Here is a 20,365-nt window from a genome sequence, read left to right on the forward strand (position 1 = left end):
GCCCTGAATGCCCAACAAATATTCTTCCTTGCTCCTCTTGAATCCCATACTTGAGATGTTAATCTGTGGTTAGTTCCTGCTTAATAGGGAAGCAACAATATGTGTGAATTTAAGAAAGAGAGAAAAAGAGAGACAGAAAGGGAGTGTTCACAAAGTCAAATAATCCAGTTGATTAAAGATCGATCAAATGACTTTATTCTTGTCTGGTTTTTGCTTAGGTTTTAGAGGTTGATTTTGATGGTTTAGGGCAGTGATAGCGAACCTTTTAGATAACGAGTGCCCAAACTGCACGCGTGCACCATGCCCAGACTGAAAGGTGCATGCACGCAAACATGTGCATGCGATGCCATGCACGGACATGCAGAAATGCGCAGCAGAGACCTGAAGACCAGCTGGCTGGCAGGAGGCAGGGCATCCCAACACCGGTAATGCAGCAAGAGGTAAGATCTTTTTCTTTCATGAGCTTCTTTTTTGTCGTTTGCAGGGAAACAGAAACTCACGAAAGAAACGCCATGGAAATCTGATCTGGGGCAACGGCGCGTGTGCCAGCAGAGAGGGTTCTGCATGCCACCTCTGGCACACATGCCAGAGGTTCGCCATCACAGGTTTAGGGCAACCCCATCTTTGGAATTAGTTCATGGTTCAATACAGTATATTACATGAACCCAGAAAAACAGTTTTAGTATGCAAATTAAATGTTTATCCCCACGGAGCCAAAGAATTCTAAGCTGTAAAATGTAAAATGCATTTTCACAGCAGCACACCAGACACCCCCATTGTTCGTACAATTATTATTGTTAATATCTGTTTTGTAAAACTTTTAATGTGGGAATTTTTTAACTTGGAGCTCAGCAGCATCTGTAGTCTTAGACTTAGAAGACTTAGACTAACTTTATTGTCACTGTGAATGTACACTAATCGGCATACATTAAAATGAAATATTGTTGCATATAGCTCTCAAAGGGTCTCCACCTCTAATGTACACAACATAAACATGACAAGATAAATAAATACATACATACATACATGCATGCATGCATACATACATACATACATACATACAAAATTATGCATGTACCCACTTATATTATATGACATGGAGAAACAACACAGTTTAGTTTGGATGATTACATGTACATGGCGAGAGAAACGAATCTTGCGAGTTTACCAGATGGATGACATAGAAAACACAGCTGTTACAGAATCTGGTAGTCCTGCTAGAAATACTTGGAAACCTCCTCCCAGAAGGGCGCAACAGAAACAGATCATAAAGTGTGGGGTGTGGGGTCTCTAACAATGCTTTGAACTCGAACCACATGGTGCTTATCAGCAGTATCCTGAATAACAGGAAGCGAGCTTCCTATAATCTTCTCAGCTGTCCTTATCACTCTCTGTATGGACTTTCTATCTGAGGCACTGCTGCCACCAAACCAAACAGTGATGCAGTTCATTAAAACGCTCTCAATCGTGCCTCTGTAAAAAGTGGCCAGGAAAAAGTGGCAAGCTACAGGGCTACCAAAATAGTAATGCTTGATGATATCATGACACGAATCATCCCAAAATTACATCACAAGGTCTGATATCAGGTATCAAGTATCAAGATCACGTGAAGTGAGGGATTTTGGAGTCTTAGTGGACGACCAGTTAAATATGAGCCAGCAATGTGCAGCAGCAGCCAAAAAAGCCAATGCAATCCTAAACTGCATTAACAAAGGGATACAATCAAGATCAAGTGAGGTACTAATACCACTCTATAAAGCCTTAGTAAGACCACATCTAGAATACTGCATCCAGTTTTGGTCACCATACTATAAAAAAGATGTTGAGACTCTAGAAAAAGTGCAGAGAAGAGGATGATTAGGGGACTGGAGACTAAAACATATGAAGAACGGCTACAGGAACTGAGCATGGCTAGTCTACAGTACTTGTGTTCCAATATTTGAGGGGCTGTTACAGAGAGGAAGGGGTCAAGCTATTTTCCAAGACACCCAAAGGCCAGACAAGGAATAATAGATGGAAACTGGTCAAGGAGAGAGATTCAACCTAGAAATAAGGAGAAATTTTCTGACAGTGACAACAATCAACCAATGGACCAGCTTTGCCTTTAGAAGTTGTGGGAGCTTCATTATTGGAAGCTTTCAAGAAGAGACTGGACTGCCATTTGTCGGAAATGGTTTAGGGTCTCCTGCTTGGGCGGTGGGTTGGACTAGATGACCTTACAAGGTCCCTTCCAACTCTCTGATCTGATCTGATCTGATCTGATCTGATCTAATCTAATCTCTAATCTCTAATCTCTAATCTCTAATCTCTAATCTCTAATCTCTAATCTCTAATCTCTAATCTCTAATCTCTAATCTCAGCGTTAGTACTGCTTTATACTGCACTGTTAAGTCCACACTTGGAATACTGCATCCAGTTTTGGTTGCCACAATGGGTAGGGCAAGAGGCTCAGAAAAGACCCTCCCTAGTTTCTCAGACTGTAGAAGAAATTTTCTTTCAGATTCGCAAGAGATTCTGTTAATACAGCTTTCACAAATAAAGTAGAATTTGTTCATCTATTCACGTTTCCTGTCTGGTCTATCTGGTAATGCTGACATCAGTCTTGCAAGTCTGAAAGTACAATTCCCCCACTTATTCTCCGATAAAGAGAAGAGAGGAAAGTGATTTTTAAATTCATACTGTAAATCATATTTAATGAAAGAAAATATTCTATGAAGGATTAAAGTCTCAACGCAGGCTTAGTAACACAGCATTCTTCACACTGTTTAACAGTTTCCCATCTCCTATTGATTGGGGGGTGGGGGGGAAAATGCTCCTAAGCATTTTTAAACTGTGAAATCTTGAGAGATTTGGCTGCTTTCCCTGACAGCACCAAAGGCCTGTCTGAACTCATGTGACAATTGCAAAATCGCCTCAGATTACTGTTGTAGGCTCAGTTGTGAGATTGTATGTGTCAGAGTCAGAAAAAAACCCAAAAAAATCAGGTAATTTTTTTTTAATTAGAAAGATTGAGCAAAAAGACTGCTTTTTTTTAATAAAATAGTCATTTTTGTCTTAATTACTTCATTAGATATCTTATTGTTGTAATTCCTGTTACTTGCTGGCTGGGATTTCTGAGGAAGTCCTATCATCTTAAACAGTGGTGGGTTCCTCCCGGTTTGGTCCGGTTCGGCAGAGCCGGTAGCGGTGACGATATGACATCACCGAACCGGTTCTCCCCCACCCACCCCCACCCCCCACGTTATTCTTACCTTTTATTTGGTCCCACCCCCAATCTATTGCTGCCTCCTGAGTCCCAACTGATGACTAGAGGGGAAAAAACTGTTTAAACTCTTGCCGCGGAGCTTCAAAGGGCCATCCTACAGCTGATCAGTGTTAAAAGTAAACAAATGAGTCGGGTCGTAAGTGCGAGGACTGGTCGTAAGTGTGAGGACCTTCCAGAAATGACTCTGACCAGCTAGCCACGCCCACCTAGTCACATGACCTCTAAGCCACACCCATAAAATAAGCCACGCCCACAAAACCGGTAGTAAAAAAATTTAGAGCCCACCCCTGACCTTAAAGCTGTTGAGATTGAGAAGCAGTGGACTAGCCAACAGAATAACAAAGTTGGAAGGGACTTTGAAGATCTTCCAGTCCAACCCCCTGTTCAAGCAGCAGACCATATACCCTTCCAGGAAAATAGCTGCCCAATCTCTTCTTAAAAACCTCCAGTGATGGAGCACCCACAACTTCTAGAGGCAAGTTGTTCCACTGGTTAATTGTTCTAACTGTATGGGCTCTTCTAAACTCTACAATTTATTATTTCGTCTCATCCATTTGTTTGCTTGCTTGTTTATTTATTTATCTGAAGCACTTACATGACCCTCCCCATTCAAACGATATCATTCTGGGCCAGTGATGGGTTTCAAAAATTTTTACTACTGGTTCTGTGGGTGTGGCTTGGTGGGCGTGGCAGGGGAAGGATACTATAAAATCTCCATTCCCTCCCCACTGCAGTGGAAGGTTACTGCAAAATCCCCATTCCCTCCCGATCAGCTGGGACTCCGGAGGCAAAGAATAGATGGGGAGGGAGCAATCAGAGGTGGTATTTACCGGTTCTCCGAACTACTCAAAATTTCCACTACCGGTTCTCCAGAACTGGTCAGAACCTACTGAAACCCACTACTGTTCTGGGCAGTGTACAGAAACCACCAAAACACAAGGGATAACATTATCTATAACATTAACCATTTGCTAAAACAATGAAATAGCTACCAGTTCCTTGGGGCCTTATCTATTTGTTTCTAAGGGAAGGTTTCCCTTAGAAACCTTCCCTTGCAAGAGATTCTTGCATTATAGGCAGAACACAATAAAGTAGTTATATTGAACTCTGCACGTGTGGCTCTGGTTATTTGTGCCTGTCATATCTGTTTTTCACAATCGGGCTAAACAGCTGGCATCAAATTCCCTTCAGAATTTACATGGGAGACTGTGGGCTGAGATTGGCAAGAGTTTATTGAAGCAGCATCAAGGCACCTCGGAATAAGCAAATACTACAAACTGAACCGCTGACATTTTCCGAGCTTTGGAGTGTGCTTTTTATTGTTAGTGATTCACAGTAACCTTTGAGATTGCACAGTAATAAAACACTTTCCAACTCCTGGCAGAAAGATAGATCGTCTGCATCAGATCTAACAAGACAAGCCGTGTCTATCCCATAACATTTTTTCCCCCTTATACTGCAGCTCAAAAAGAGCTGTGCTATTTGTATGTCTACACAACCCACACTTGACACATTTTAAAAATGGGTTTTCCATGCCTCCTTTTCGTAGCAAATTAAGGATCATAGAAAATGCTTGTGCCATTTCCAGCTCGCCAAAGTTACTACAGCTTCATAACTGCCTTTCCGACTGGGATGTTCATCTGTGGCAGGAGTGAAATCCAGCAGGTTCTGACAGGTTCTGGAGAACTGGTAGCAGAAATTTTGAATAGTTTGGAGACCCAGTAGTGGAAATTTTAAGTAGTTCGGAGAACCGGAAAATACCACCTCTGGCTGGTCCCAGAGTGGGGTGGGAATGGAGATTTTGCAATATCCTTCCCCCAGGAGTGGGGAGGGAATGGGGATTTTGCAGTATCCCTCCCCTGGAATGGGGTGGAGATTTTGCAGTATCCTTCCCCTGCCATGCCCACCAAGCCACACCATGCCCACCAGGGCACGCCCATGGAACCAGTAGTAAAAAAAATTGAATTTCATCACTCATCTGTGGATTTATTTGGTTTATATTTCCAAGTGGATTGCTCTCACCTATACTTACCGAGCTAATACGCAGTTTGGTTTGCTGTTCAAATTTTGCATTTACCTATATATTGCAATATATGTGTCCACGCAAAATACAATGGGCAGGAACTTCAAAAGCATAGCTGGGTTGGATCTGATTAATAGTTAGATAGGAGAGCACCAGAAAATCCCAGGGCTGGGGATGCCCTGGGATTTTCCTATGCTAGACTGTGAAATTTAAGGGAGAAATCTTGCCAAGAAAACTTCATGAATGGGTCAATACAGAGTCATACTTATATATATAAAGAAAGGTAAAGGAATCCCTGCAGATTTTACTCTACTAGCCATTGCTGATGTAGGGGACAGTGCTCATCTTCATTTCAAGGCCATTGAGCCAGCACTGTCTGAAGACATTTCTGTGGTCCTATGGCCAGCATGATGTCACAGAGCCCTGTTACCTTCCCACCGAAGTGGTGCCTATTTATCTACTTTCATTTGCATGTTTTTGAACTGTTAGGTTGGCAGGAGTTGAGGTGAGGATGGGAGCTCACCCCATCTTGTGTTGCTCTGGTCTCGAACCTGGGCTGCAGGCTTTCCAACTGACAAGCCCAGCATCTTAACCGCTGAGCCACTGCATCATCCTAAACTTGACTTATAGGAGACTTTATTTTGCACTCAAGAAAAACCAATCGCCACCACCAAATGGACATACAAATTAATGAATCTAGATTCCATATCTTTAGAAATACATAAAGATATATTAATATGGATGGAGTTAACCATAGTTTCAACAGGGAAACTGTAGGGGGCAAACCCCACATTCATTAGCATTGATGGTGTTACCTAGTTGGCTGCAGGGCCGGATTTAGATGAAAAGAGGCCCTAGGCTATTCCACTTATGAGGCCCTTTCACCTATAGTGAAAGTGTAATTTTAATTTTGCTAACAATTTGAATGTAGGCCCCTCTTGATCTTGAGGCCCTAGGCTGAAGCCTAGTTAGCCTATAGGAAAATCCGGCCCTGGTTGGCTGGCAAAACGTCTGCAAGCAAACAACCAAGCTCAGAGAATGCCAAGGACTTCACAGAAAATATATACATTATGCGATTGTTGTTTTTTTTAAAACACAAAACATTGCAGAACCAGAACTAGGCATGTTTATGAATGAATGCAAATCTAAAATCAACATGGCTTGCAAATACCTTGATTTGGCCTCCCTTAAATTTCACTTTGCCTATTCTTGAAGCAGCGACCTATGCATTGTCATCAGTTTAATGATAAATTGGGAGTTAAAAATAGGAAGTACCATTTGGGAAATTCTTTTTTTTTTCTTTCCTTGCTCTTTGTTAGTTAAACCATTTCTAACATTTGGAGTCTTTCAGAGGCTGATGGAAGAGGACTGAAATTATTGCCACACCATGACATTTTCTGCTTTGGAAAAGAGACCAAGTCAAGCTGAAATATCTCCATCCTAAGATCTCTTGCAGTGCAGCTCCTTTGCTATCCACCAAGTCTGAGTTCTCCGTTTATCTTGTTAACATTGATTGCTCTCTGTCTTTAATACCTGATGAAATTTACACACTGTGCTAAGTCATGGTTAGCTTGACCCTGATTTATTAAAAATGGATTTGTCTTGCTTCACATCATATCCTAAGCTTTACAAACAAGAATGACCAAGTATATAAATCGCATTAAATCAAATTCAAAGAAAATCACAACCACCGTGTGCCCACAGCACACTAAAACCAACCAATCTCATCTCTCAATTTCTTCTCCTTGTGGCTTTTTCTCCTGAATCCTCAACAGAAGCTGAAGAAGAACAGAAGGAGCAGAAAAGGAGTTGAAGGAAATTGAAGGAAGACTCCCAGTGGTGACATGCTCATCAGTGAAAAAGAGGAGCCTGGAACCAAGTACCGTATTTTTCAGCGTATAAGAGTATAAGATGCACCTTAGTTTTTGGGGAGGAAAATAGGGGGGGAAAAATCTGCCTCTGCCTACCAGGCATTCATCTGGCTAGTGTCCTTAGCCTGGTCAGCTTCAGCACATTAGTTCCTGGTTGTGAGTGCACGTGCGCGCACGATCGCTTCGCTCACACGCACCACGTTGGGGCTGATAAGCAGCTTCAAAAGCACAGCTGATCGTCAGAGGGAGCTCCAGTGAGTCAAGCAGGCGAAGTGCAGAAGTAGTTAAGACAAGGCAGCAGCTGTTCCGAGTTGCCATTTTGGGCTCTGTGCCTTGCGTTTTCAGCCTCCAAACATTTTGTTTGAGAGCTGTTCAAAACGGGGCATGCAGAAGCCGAAAACGCGATGCGCAGAGCCCGAAAACGCGATGCGCAGAGATGGCAATCGATGGTGATGTGCTTTGGCAATCCCCACAGCCTTGAACAGCTCTCAAACAGAACGTTTAGAGGCTGCAAACACGAGGCGTGGAGCCCAAAAATGCAGGCCATTGTCTGTGACAATCTCTGCAGCCAGGAAGAGGATGTGCGGAGGCCGAAGGGTGGGGGCCGAAGGGTGGGCAGGGCTACATTCGGCGTATAAGATGCACCCAAATTTTCAGCCGCTTTTAGGGGGGGGGGAAAAGTGTGTCTTATACTCCGAAAAATACAGTATATCAGATCCCACCAAGATATGGAAGGGTCTCCAGAAGCTTTCTCCACCCAACCTGGCTAGATAACAGCACCTTAAAGAGGCAGAAAGCCAAGGGGAAATTCTAATTGAGTTCTCAAATAAGCCTGGAGAATGGCTTCTGACAATTCCTCTTGTGAAACCTTTGTTATTGTCAGGTTGCTTCCAAACACTGGTCCTTGCTTAACAACTGCCTCATTTAGCAACCATTCACAGTTATGATGGTGATGAAAAAGTAACTTCGCCACCAATCCTTGCATTTACAACCTTTGCAGATCTGTAAAGCAAAGGAAAGCTGAAATAAGATTCTAAGTGCTCTCTAAGTGCTTGGTGGTTTTCTTGCAGATGTTACCAAACTAGGTAACATCATCAATGCACCATGGTAATGAAATCTGCAAGAAAAGAATCAAGCTCAGAGAGATTCCACAGCTCAACCCTGAACTATAAATATTCTCTTCTATCAATAAGATAGAATAGAATAGAATAGAATAGAATAGAATAGAATAGAATAGAATAGAATAGAATAGAATAGAACAGAACAGAACAGAACAGAACAGAATAGAATTCTTTATTGGCCAAGTGTGATTGGACACACAAGGAATTTGTCTTGGTGCATACGCTCTCAGTGTATATAAAAGAAAAGATATGTTCGTCAAGAATCATAAGGTACAACACATTAAACTAATACAAATTATGTTAAAGTTAATATTATAATATAATTCTTTAACCTTATACGTTATTTATACATAACATATTTAGAACCAGTGATGTCATATCTATGTCCGGTGTTTTTAATTTTGAATGATTAATAAAAAACCTTTTTTTAAAAAAAGAATCATAAGGTACAACACTTAATGATAGTCATAGGGAAACAGATCCTAAACACAGTCGCAGTTTCACTTATTGACTGCTTCACTTAACGACCAAGTTACCAGTCCCGACTATGGTAGCTGAACAAGGACTACCTGTACGGTCTCTCGTTGCCTGGCCCTGTTCACAGCCTGCTTGGTAACAAAACTTAAATCTACAGAACTTAAACTCGATTTATGACCTAGAAGATTAGCTTGACATTTTAATTGCTGCTAAAGAGAGATAACCACTGTTGCTTGCAAGGCCTGAACTCATTTTCAGCCTGCCGGGTGGGAGTAAGTTTGAAAGCAGCAGAGGCTGGTGTGGGGAAGTGGGTGGCATTCATTTGGCTTATTTTACGGGTGGGAAAAAAAAAATCAGTAAAACTCATGCCACTGAAGATGAATGCTGCTGCATTGATAGCATGATTGGGGAGTTTATTTCCTAGGGTGCAAATGGGGTGTAATTAGCCACAGATCGCATTCATGGGCACTGGTTGTAATAGTGTGGTTGTAATAGTGTCATCTAATGATATCAAATCGCACAGGAGGCTATAGATGGCTGTCAAGGAAGCTGTTTCTATTATTGAACAGCTCTTACTATCAAGAAAAGTCTCCTAAGGCAGCTATCTGGCCTTCAAGCCCATTAGCTTCAAAATCGTATTCTCTGTATTAAGAACTCCCCCCCTCCCATTCTTCTGTGTGATAGTTGCTTACTTAAGCTGATGATGATTGTAATGTTGCAATAGAAGAGAATATTAGTAGCTCGGATGGAACTGTGGGATACTTGGTGCTTTCCAAGCTTGGTTATTTTCTTGTAGAAGTTTCATTGCCAAATTAGGTAACATCATTGAAGTTAAGTGATTATAATGTGTAATGTGCTTCCCTACTCTTTCTCTTCAGTGAACATATCAAACAGTGAACAGGTCGAACATTAATAAGGCTCCTTATGTTCTTCATTACAACATTATGGAGAGAGAGGGGGGGGAGGGAGGGAGAGAGAGAGAGAAGAAGGAGGAGGAGGAGGAAAGAAAAGGAAAGGAAAGGAAAGGAAAGGAGGAAGGAAGGAAGGAAGGAAGGAAGGAAGAAGGAAGGAAGGAAGGAAGGAAGGAAGGAAGGAAGGAAGGAAGAAGGAAAGAAGGAAGGAAGGAAGGAAAGAAAGACTTTGCATCTATTTGTTTTAAGATACATAATTCATTATTTCATTATTCAATGTTTCAATACACAATTCTAATACCAATCACAATATTATTTAGACATACAAAACTAATCTAATCTTGAAGGAAGGGAGAATGAGAGAGAGGAATAGAAGAAAGGGAAGAGGAAGAAAGGAAAGGGAAATAAGAGTAGGAGAGAAGGTTAGATGGGGGAGAAAGGATGAGGGGGAGAAAGGAAGTGGAAGTAGAGAAGGAGTAGGAGAGGAGGGAAGAAGTAGGTAGGAGGGATAAAAGAAGGGAGGGAGAGGAAGAGAAAGAGAAGAAAGATTGCTGTAAAACAAAAAAGATGAACTGGAAGAAAGGCATCCCCGAACATGTTTAAATATATTAGGATAAAAAATGAATTATTAAAAATTAAAAGAGAATATATATGATTAAAAACGGAGAAAATAGAATTTGAGGGTGAAAGAAGATGCTGTTTATAGAAATAAGAATAGAATATTAAGATTTGATTAAAAAAATATGGAAAAAGAACACTTTGGCAGAAATTGTAACTAAGTAAAATATATTTGGATATGACAAGTTGTATATGATATGATACGATACGATACGATATGGTCAATACTCTGTTTCATAAAATATGTGGGGGGCTGTTAGGGGAGAAAAAAACCAATAAAACTTGATTAAAAAAAATAATCTAATCATATTCTTACAGTCATCAAATCTATATCATTCTGATCAGTGGTGGGATTCAGCCAGTTCTATTCAGTTCGGGCCAGCTGGTAGCAGCAGCTGCAGCACCTACCCACCCAGATGTCATCACATCCCATTTTTGATGCTCTGGGCATGTGCAGAAGGTTCTGCGCATATGCGGAGGTGGTGTACGCGAGCGAAATGAGCGAGCGCACATGCGCGCTCACATTTGCAAACCGGTAGCGAAGGTAAGTAAATACCATCCCTGATTCTGATAGTAATACACCAGGGGTGGGTTCTAAATTTTTTTACTACCGGTTCTGTGGGCGTGGCTTATTTTGTGGGCGTGGTTTGATGGTCATGTGACAATTCTTTAGGATTTAGCAGAGGTACTCATCTACCAGGCTTTTAACTGCTTGCAGAGCTGTACCAGTCTACCCATTTGTTCTTGGAGCGTTCTGGTCTACTCATTTGTTTTTGGAGGCACCAGTCTACTCATTTGTTTTTGGAGGCACCAGTCTACCCATTTGTTTTTGAAGGCACCAGTCTACTCATTTGTTTTTGGAGGCACCGGTCTACTCATTTGTTTTTGGAGGCACCGGTCTACCCATTTGTTTTTCGAGTGCACTGGTCTACCACCACACTGCCTTTTAACACTGATCAGCTGTAGGGCGGCCCTTTGAAGCTCCGGGGCAAGAGTTTAAACAGTTTTTTCCCTTCTAGCCAGCTGGGACTCAGGAGGCAGCAAATAGATTGGGGGCGGGGCCAAATAAAAGAGTAGAATAAGAATAATGCGGTGGGTGGGTGGGTGGGAGAGCCCAGCTCCTGAACAAAGAGAACCGAGTCAGTGACATCATATTGTCACCGCTACTGGCTCGGCCGAACTGGGCCGAACTGGGAGGAACCCACCACTGTAATACATGTTTATATTAAAGTATGTTCTTGTATATATTTATTAGTTTCTATGGCTGCCTACTCCATCTAGTCACTCTAGTAGTATGTCAATCAAAGTACATCAGTCCCTAGCAACAGATTGGACAGAAGAAAGAGGAAGAAACAAGGATGAGTAACGAAATGAAAACCATGATTGCAACAGGATCTGGGCAATAACATTAGCTTGGCTGTGTTGGTAGAAGGTCAAGTAAGGATCTCACAGGAGCAATCAAACAATAGATTCATCTTATACTGCTAACCTTAGTTAATTTGTTTGCGACTGCGAATGCAGACCGAGCTCATTTGTTTAACTTACGGTTCAATGACTTGAACCATAAATAACTTGAACAACTCCCATCTCCCACCCCCCAAAAAATGAGTTACTCCCATATACTGCTTACAAGGGATTGTCTGCATAGTGCCACAATATCACAGTGTGTTGCTGCATAGTACGGTCTTCAGGGATGATGCACGACAGATGAAATAAAAACATTTTAAATGAAACAAATTTCTAATCTGTTTATTTCTCCTTGAGGTGTGCAAAAGGTCTCACCAGTTGCTCACCAATACGTGGGATGGAAGGGAGAGTGTACTTTCTAATCATACCCCTGAGTGCTCAAAGAAATCTAATTGGGCTTTTCTGATTAGCAGAACACAGAAATCTTCTAGAAGACTAAAGTGAACCTTAGATTCAGAGCGAAGAAAACAGTGAACATTTATTATCTTTTACTTCTTCGGAGTGATAGCTAATTAATTCCTACGATTTAGAGAACGATACTGATTTGATCTCAGACAGAACTTGATACCAGCTAATATTTCTCTAGAGATGTTCACATGTATATATCAACAATGTGTATTTATGCAGAAACACTATCAATTTCATTGGGAGGTTTAGGACTGAAGCTTATGTGACTCTTGAGAATCAATTTGGGGAAAAAACACCATCCTTTTATTTGAAAGCTATATTAAACATTGAAACACTAGGAGGCAAGACTTAATATTTGTTTAAGGAAAGAAGCCACTTATTTACGAAAAGGATGATCCAGGAGGAAGAATAGACTAGAATAGAATTCTTTATTGGCCGAGTGTGATTGGACACACAAGAGATTTGTCTTGGTGCCTACGCTCTTGGTGTACATAAAAAGAAAAGATACATTCGTCAAGAAGCATAAGGTACAATACTTAATGATAGTCATAAGGAACAAATAAGCAATCAAATCATATTAGGAAACAGTCAATATAAATCGTAAGGATACCAGCAACAAGGTTATAGTCATACAGTTTTAAATGAGAGGAGATGGGTGATAGGAACGATGAGAAGATTAATAGTAATGCAGACTTAGTAACTAGAATCAGATTTCAATTTACAAGCTCTTACTAAGCTACCTCAGGAAGAAGAATCACTTTGTTGTAATCATCTCACCAACCTTAATTCCAAGCTCAATGTTCTCTCCACCATAAACGTCCATCCCTGGATCAAGAAGACCGATTTCCCCAAAGAACTTCCGGTTCACCACAAAAGAACATCCAATCATAGCTGGCGTCCTGAGGAATAAATAGAAGAGAAGTAAGGAAGTGCTTTGTTATTGTGGTTTGATTATATCTTGAGCCACAGTGGCGCAGTGGTTAGAGTGCAGTATTGCAGGCTACTTCTGCTGCCTGCTGGCTGCCTGCAATTTGGCAATTCGAATCTCACCAGGTTCAAGGTTGACTCAGCCTTCCAGCCTTCCAAGGTGGCTAAAATGAGGAGCCAAATTTCTGGAGGCAATATGCTGACTGTGTAAACTGCTTAGAGAGGGCTATAAAGCACTGTAAAGCAGTATATAAGTCTAAGTGTTATTGCTATTGTTATCTTTCCCAAGAGATAGAGGTCTAATTGTTCTAGCAATAGACCTTAGACTTATATATTGCTTCACAGTGCTTTACAGCCTTCTCTAAGCAGTTTACAGAGTCAACACATTGCCCCCAACTATCTGGGTCCTCATTTTACCGACCTCAAAAGGAAGGAAGGCTGAGTCAACCTTGAGCCAGTCAGGAAAAAAACTGCTGGCAGTTGGCAGAATTAGCCTGCAATACTGCATTTTAACCACTGTGCCATCACAATAGAACACCTGTTGTGATAGAAGTTTAAATCAGCAATAGGTAATCTAATGGTTGTGAGCATCCATGTGCCTGCAGACCTCCTCCTTTGGTGCATAAGATGCTCCCTGCTAATTTGGGAAAAAATCTACTTAAGGTTCTTTTAATTAATCTAATTACATTCTTCTAATTAAAAAAAAAAGGAATGGACAATGCACCAGCTTTTAACAGTATCTCTATTTGCGAGGATGCCTCTGGGGTTGATGGAGATGCCACGAGAACGCTCTGAAGATTTCTTAGAGCTCAATCCTGTTTTGAAGAGTATCCAACCCAGGAAAAGACAAAATTAAATCTGGATGGGACAGTTTCAGGGGTGGGTTCTAAAATTTTTTACTACTGGTTCTGTGGGCATTATTTTGTGGGCATCGTTTGATGGTCATGTGACAATTCTTTAGGATTTAGCAGAGGTACTGGTCTACCAGGCTTTTAACTGCTTGCAGAGCTGTACCAGTCTACCCATTTGTTCTTGGAGCGTTCTGGTCTACTCATTTGTTTTTGGAGGCACCAGTCTACTCATTTGTTTTTGGAGGCACCAGTCTACTCATTTGTTTTTGGAGGCACCGGTCTACCCATTTGTTTTTCGAACGTACTGGTCTACCACCACACTGCCTTTTAACACTGATCAGCTGTAGGGCGGCCCTTTGAAGCCCCGTGGCAAGAGTTTAAACAGTTTTTTTCCTTCTAGCTGATCAGCTGGGACTCGGGAGGCAGCGAAAAATTGGGGGTGGGGCCAAATAAAAGGTAAGAATAATGCGGGGGTAGGGGTGGGAGGGCCCAACTCCCAAACAAAGAGAACTGGTTCAGTGACTTCATGTCGTCACCGCTACCGGCTTGGCTGAACTGGGCCGAACCGGGAAGAACCCACCACTGGACAGTTTGTTCCTGAAGGTCTTGAGATGACAACGAGTTGACCAGTTGGCTTTCAAATAACTACTGTGCTTTGTAACTGACAGGCTCCATCATATCAGCTATTTTGTAATTAGCTGTGATATGCCTACAAATTCCAAATTTACCTTCCCAGCTCTTTCCCCCACCTCATTCTTTTAATCTACTGTGAGTAATTGATTCTTTTGTTCTACTACTGTTATCCTGAAGATATTTCTTTTCATGCTCGGTGGATATCAAGCTTCCAGAAAGCTAACGCTCATGAGCCCCAATTTTTGTCAACGGTCTCTTTTGTTGTTCAAAGATTAACTTAGACACCAACACGCTAACAATTTACTAGGTCTGGATGAAGCTCTGATTCACTCGAGTCATCCTTTTGAACTGGACACCCAATTAATTTGATGCATTGAATGGAACCGCTGAGCCAGTATGCCCTTCTGCACACTCACAGGTGCATCTTTTAACGGTATCAAGAGGATGTGGACTGAATCAAATGATTTGTTTGATTTCTACCCTGCGTTTTCTTCAGGAGCACAGAGTCGCACATACGGATGGTCCTTGACTTAGAACCATTTAAAGTTACAGCGTCATTGGAAAAAATATATATTATCCATTTAGCTTTCGTCAGCCGTTGCTAACATCATCAGTGCAAAAACTAACATTGAAGAGATATTCGCCTTTATGCATCATTGATCAATTTGGCCATTGCACGCATGATAGACCCATCCTCCCACTTCCCACCTATAATTAGCTCTGTCGTTTTTACTTCAGACATGTAATCGATGGAGGCTTAGCTCCTGTGCTTCCTCCCCTATCATGCACCGCTTGGGCTGCCCATCCTCAGGGAATGATGCTGAGCTGTCAGATATTGCTTTAACGGCATTCTCTCTGGCCCCTTCCCACAAACCACCACTCCTCTACCTCACAGGCACATTTGATATATCAAACAACTTCATTTGTTGTTTTGCCCATGATCTTGTAACCGACCCGGCTCGTTCCTCATTACCCATGTCTATTATGGCTTGTAGCTGTTTGTTGTGACCGAGGCCCAAGTAGTGATTACCAAACACAATTCAGTCCTCAACAAACTTATTTTATTAAAACAGCTGAGAATTAATTCATTCTCAGCTTAGTCCAAAACAAAATTCTTAATAACCAGTCTGTCAGCCATATCACCAACCTTTGATGTCTTTGGCAACCTGCCAAAGGCTTTTCTTGGCAAAACCCCCACAAAGTTCAAGAAACGCTGACAAGAAGCACAGGAATCAACATTGATTTTCTACAAAGAACTCAACGGCTCGTTGCTGCTCTTTTAAGCCTTATGGGAGGGGTCAATCATCTCCTGGCCTTACTCCCGAGTTGTCCCTTTTGCTTTAGCTGCTCTTGCCTTCCGGCAGCTCTGCACATGCATGCACTAGGAACAGGCTCCTCCTGTTCCTCTGCCTCTCTGCTGTCCGCCTCTGGAGGCTCCGGAGTCTGCGCATCACTCCCAGATGGCCCTGGCCCCATCTCTGCCTCTGATGCAGAGCCCTCATCTGAACCTTCCCCAGACTCCAGGACTGGCCCATTGTCCTCCCCAGCCTCCTCATTGTCTGACTCCATTGCCAGGTCTGCAGGCTGCTGATGGACCACAACACTGCTCTGCCAGGCTCCTCGGCATTTGGCCCAGGCTGGGTATGCCTCCACAGGACAAGTCTATATGCCCAAATTGGGTGGGTGGGTGTGTGCCATCGATCTCTACTCCCTGATAGAAATCAGTCTCTGCTCATCCTGCAGGATATTCTTGGTTCCTCAATGCTTGGTAACTCGGTAGCAGGTCAATGTGCCTTTGATGGAGTTATTGTTGGAAAACAAGGCTTCTTTCAATAGGCGTCCCCCTTTAGTTGCATCGCAGAAGAAGTGGGCCAGTGGTCATGTGGGCTTCTGATGCACATGGGTGCTGGTGCTGCCACCATGAGGCAGTTGTCGGTGTTGTGACCTAGACTTACTGAGTCATTACAAGGCACAATTAGTCCCAAATTAACCTATTTTATTGTAACAGCTGAGAATTACGTTCATTCCCAGCTGAGTCCCAATTACTTGCAAAAAAAGTCATTCAGAAGAAGTCCTTCGGGATAATCACCAGCCTTTATCTTCTTTGACACCCTTCCAAAGCCTTACTAGGCAAAGCCCCACGAAGTTCAGAAACAAACAAGAGATGCCAACTGGCAACAGAATTAGCAACGTTGCTTTCCTGCCAAAGTGCCTTTGTTTCTCTTTTAAGCCTTATGGGAGGGGCAATAATCTCCTGGCCTTACTCCCAAATCGTCCCTTTCGCTTTAGCTGCTCTTGCCTTCTGGCAGCTCTGCACATGCGTGCAGTAGGAACAGGCTCCTCCTGTTCCTCTGCCTCTCTGCTGTCTGACTTTGGGGGCTCTGGAGTCTGCGCATCACTCCCAGATGGCCCTGGCCCCATCTCTGCCTCCGATGCAGAGCCCTCATCTGGGCCTTCCCCAGACTCCAGGACTGGCCCATGTTCCTCCCCAGCCTCGTCACTGTCCGACTCCGCTGCCAGCTCCGCAGGCTGCTGGCGGACCACAACAGTTGGGGCATGGAGGGCCTGACTGCAGGGACCCTGAGGTAAGCCAGTGCGGGGCGCATGAGGCAGCTCCACCCCACCTCACCTTGTGGCTGCAGCATCACAAGCAACCAGAATGGACAGGCGGTGGGCTGCTCAGGCTCTTAAATAGGGCTTATTTTTGGAGCAGGGCTTATATTAGGCACACACGTAAAATATGCTAGGGCTTATTTTCAGGATAGGTCTTATTTTCAGGGAAACAGGATATGTGTGTATGGCATGTATATAACTGTGTTATGTAAGTATATGGGTAGATATATACTTTCTTTTGAGAGCAGGCAGCAGAATTTCATTTTTAATGTGGGCCAGTGTGCTCACAATTAAAAAAATGACAATAAAAGTTATCTTAAATACATGCCAGTTGCCAAGCATCCAAATTTTGATCATGTGACCATGAGGATGCTGCAACTGTTCTATTGTGAGTACCGGTTTTAAGTCACTTTTCTCAGTACCATTGACTCGCAAATAGTTGCTAAAGAAATTATTGTAAGTCAAAGACTGCCTGCGCTGGGAATGGAAAAACAGAGTTTGCGACTGGCAGTATGATAACATTATACACCGATGCCTAGGACTGGGAAGCAATTCATCAAGATCAGATCAGATAGAGATTTAAGGATTGCAACTCGTTTACAAGCATGTTCCGGTCAGTTGCCCTGCGGCAAATCACATTTGTCCCAGCAACTGAATAGGTCAAAGAAAGGCTAAGATGACAGGGAAAAGAATGTATACTACTCGCTACAGGCAAAGGATAAAAGAATAAGTTCTTTTAAGAATAAATTCACAGTTCTTTGCTGGAAGACCCATCATCCAGAGTCTCCATTTGTTGTGAGGTTGATATTTTGGAAAAAGTGGAGAGAAGAGCAACTAAGATGATTAAGGGACTGGAGACCAAAACATATGAAGAACGGTTGCAGGAATTGGGTATGGCTAGTCTAGAGAAAAGAAGGACTGGGGTGACATGATAGCAGGATCCCAGTATTTGAGGGGCTGTCACAAAGAGGAAGGGGTCAACTTATTTTCCAAAGCACCAGAAGCCAAGACAAGAAATAATGGATGGAAACTAATCAAGGAGAGAATCAGTCTGGAATTAAGGAGAAACTTCCTAACAGTGAGAAGCATTAACCAGTGGAACAGCTTGCCTTCAGAAGTTGTGGGTGCTTCATCCCTGGAGGTTTTTAAGAAGAGACTGTCTGAAATGGTATAGGTATATAGTGATGGCTAACCTTTTTCTCATTGTGTGCCGAAAGTGTGCATGCGTGTGCCAGTGCACGCACGTGCTGGCACCCATATTGTAATGCTTCCCCCTACGGATGCACGCAAGACCCCCCCACATTTCCCCTGCCCCCGCGCATGCGCACATGCTCCGCCATGATTCCTCTCCCCCCCATGTATCTATGTACGACCCCCGACCCCCATTTTGGGTTTAGCAGGTCTCCCTGCAGCCTGCTTGGCCCAAAAACGGTCCATGGGTGGAACGCTGCACCTCCTGCACCCCGTTTGGGCCTAGCAGTCCTCCCTGCAGCCTCCTGGGCCCAAAAACAAGCTGAAGGGGGTGTCGCCCTCCCGGCACTCTCCCCTCCCCCCACCATGCACGTGTGACTCCCCCTGTGCTTGCACGTGCGTCTCCCACATGTGCCCCACCCCCTGCACATCCCGAAAATCAGCCGGCCTGCGGGAGGCATACGCACGCATGCATGGTGGAGCTGAGCTGGGCGACGGCTCGCGTGCCAGCTGTGGCATGCATGCCATAGATTCGCCATCACGGGTATAGGTTCTCCTGCTTGGAGACTAGAAGACCTCCAAGGTCCCTTCCCGATCTATTCTGATTCATTGATTGATTGATTGTGAATTCATCTGAAGATGAATTCTTCATCTGAAGATGAATTCTTTAGGCTCAATTCAGCCAGTTGAACTATGGACAGGAGGGATGTCGATTGCTATGATGCAGGTTTGTTTCAGATTTTGAAATGAATCAAGTTGCTAATCTCAGTGTCTTGTGTTGCTCATTGCATAAGAGTAGGCTACCTTTCCTGACATCAGCAGCTCTCCTCAATATCAGCAAGAACTCAGCTGAAAGTGAAAGGAAGAGTTGTCTCTTCAAGAGTTGAATTCCCATTCCCAATTCTTTTCACTGAAGCACAAACTGCTGATAAATTACTTAGGTATATATACTGATGAATCTCTCTTTGAAAACCAGTAACCGTGTTAATTCAGGTAGGTTCTTTCAGATTTTCAGATTTTAAGGACGAACCAGCTCATCCAGAATTTACAATGAATACGGTTATTATAATGGTATGTGAGAAAGAACTTGGCAGACAGGGCAAATAGATGCTGTTTAGAACTAAGGAGACCTAGAACAACCTAGAACTAAGGAGAAATTTCCTGACAATGTGAACAATAAATCAGTGGAATGACTTGCCTCCAGAAACTGTGAGTGATCCAACACTGGAGGTTTTTCAGAAGAGATTGGACAACTGTTTGTGTGAAATGGCATAGGGTTTCCTGTCTGAGCAGGTGGTCAGACTAGAAGACCTCCAAGATCTCTTTTAACTCTGTTATTTTGTTATTCTGCCTTAGGGTTGTCAGATAAGAGACAGCAGAGCCCAGAGCTGGATAATGGGCAGGAGACACCAGTGGTGAAATCTAAAATTTGTTACTACTGGTTCTGTGGGTGTGGCTTGGTGGTGGTGGGGTAATGTGACTGGGTGGGCATGGCCAATTTTTTTTTTTTTACTTTTAAAACCATTTTTTCTACAACCTCTTCGGCGAAGAGGTTGTAAAAAAATGCTTTCAAAAGGCTCTGAGGGTTTTTTAAAAACCCTCTGACAATCAGGCAACTCAGCTGGGATCGTCAGAGCCATTTAAAAGAAAAAAAGCCTCTGATGATTGTGCGGCTCAGCTGGGCATAGGGAGAGGCAGGGATTTTTGCTACTGGTTCTCCAAACCACCCGCCTCCATCGCTACCGGATCGGGCGATCCGGTCCGAACCGGGAGCATTTCACCCCTGGAAGACACCCTCCCTAGTTTCTCAAATTGTATAGGAGACTGTAGGAAAATTTTTCTTTCAAACTTGCAAAATTTCCTTAATGTAGCTTTACAATAATGTAGAATTAGCTTATCTGGTAGGGTTTCCTATCTGGTTGACTTAGTAAGAATGATCTCTATCTTGGTGTTTTCAATAGTTAATAGTTACAGAGAGGTTTGTCATAG

At 42.9% G+C, this 20,365-nt stretch overlaps 1 protein-coding gene across 1 annotated transcript in view; it reads right to left on the reverse strand.

Annotated features, from left to right (window-relative positions):
* The window catches only part of GALNT17 (polypeptide N-acetylgalactosaminyltransferase 17), a 351,458-nt gene that overhangs the window by 71,326 nt on the left and 259,767 nt on the right, over positions 1 to 20,365 (reverse strand). The window contains exon 6 of the mRNA XM_070945586.1: positions 12,943 to 13,060. Within this exon, the coding sequence (XP_070801687.1) occupies positions 12,943 to 13,060 (118 nt within the window). The remainder of the gene's footprint in view (positions 1 to 12,942; positions 13,061 to 20,365) is intronic.

Source organism: Pituophis catenifer, unplaced genomic scaffold (genome assembly GCF_029215685.1).
Source record: "Pituophis catenifer annectens isolate HBS135680 unplaced genomic scaffold, rPitCat1.0.hap2 SCAF_1, whole genome shotgun sequence".
In the NCBI taxonomy this organism is placed as follows: domain Eukaryota; kingdom Metazoa; phylum Chordata; class Lepidosauria; order Squamata; family Colubridae; genus Pituophis; species Pituophis catenifer.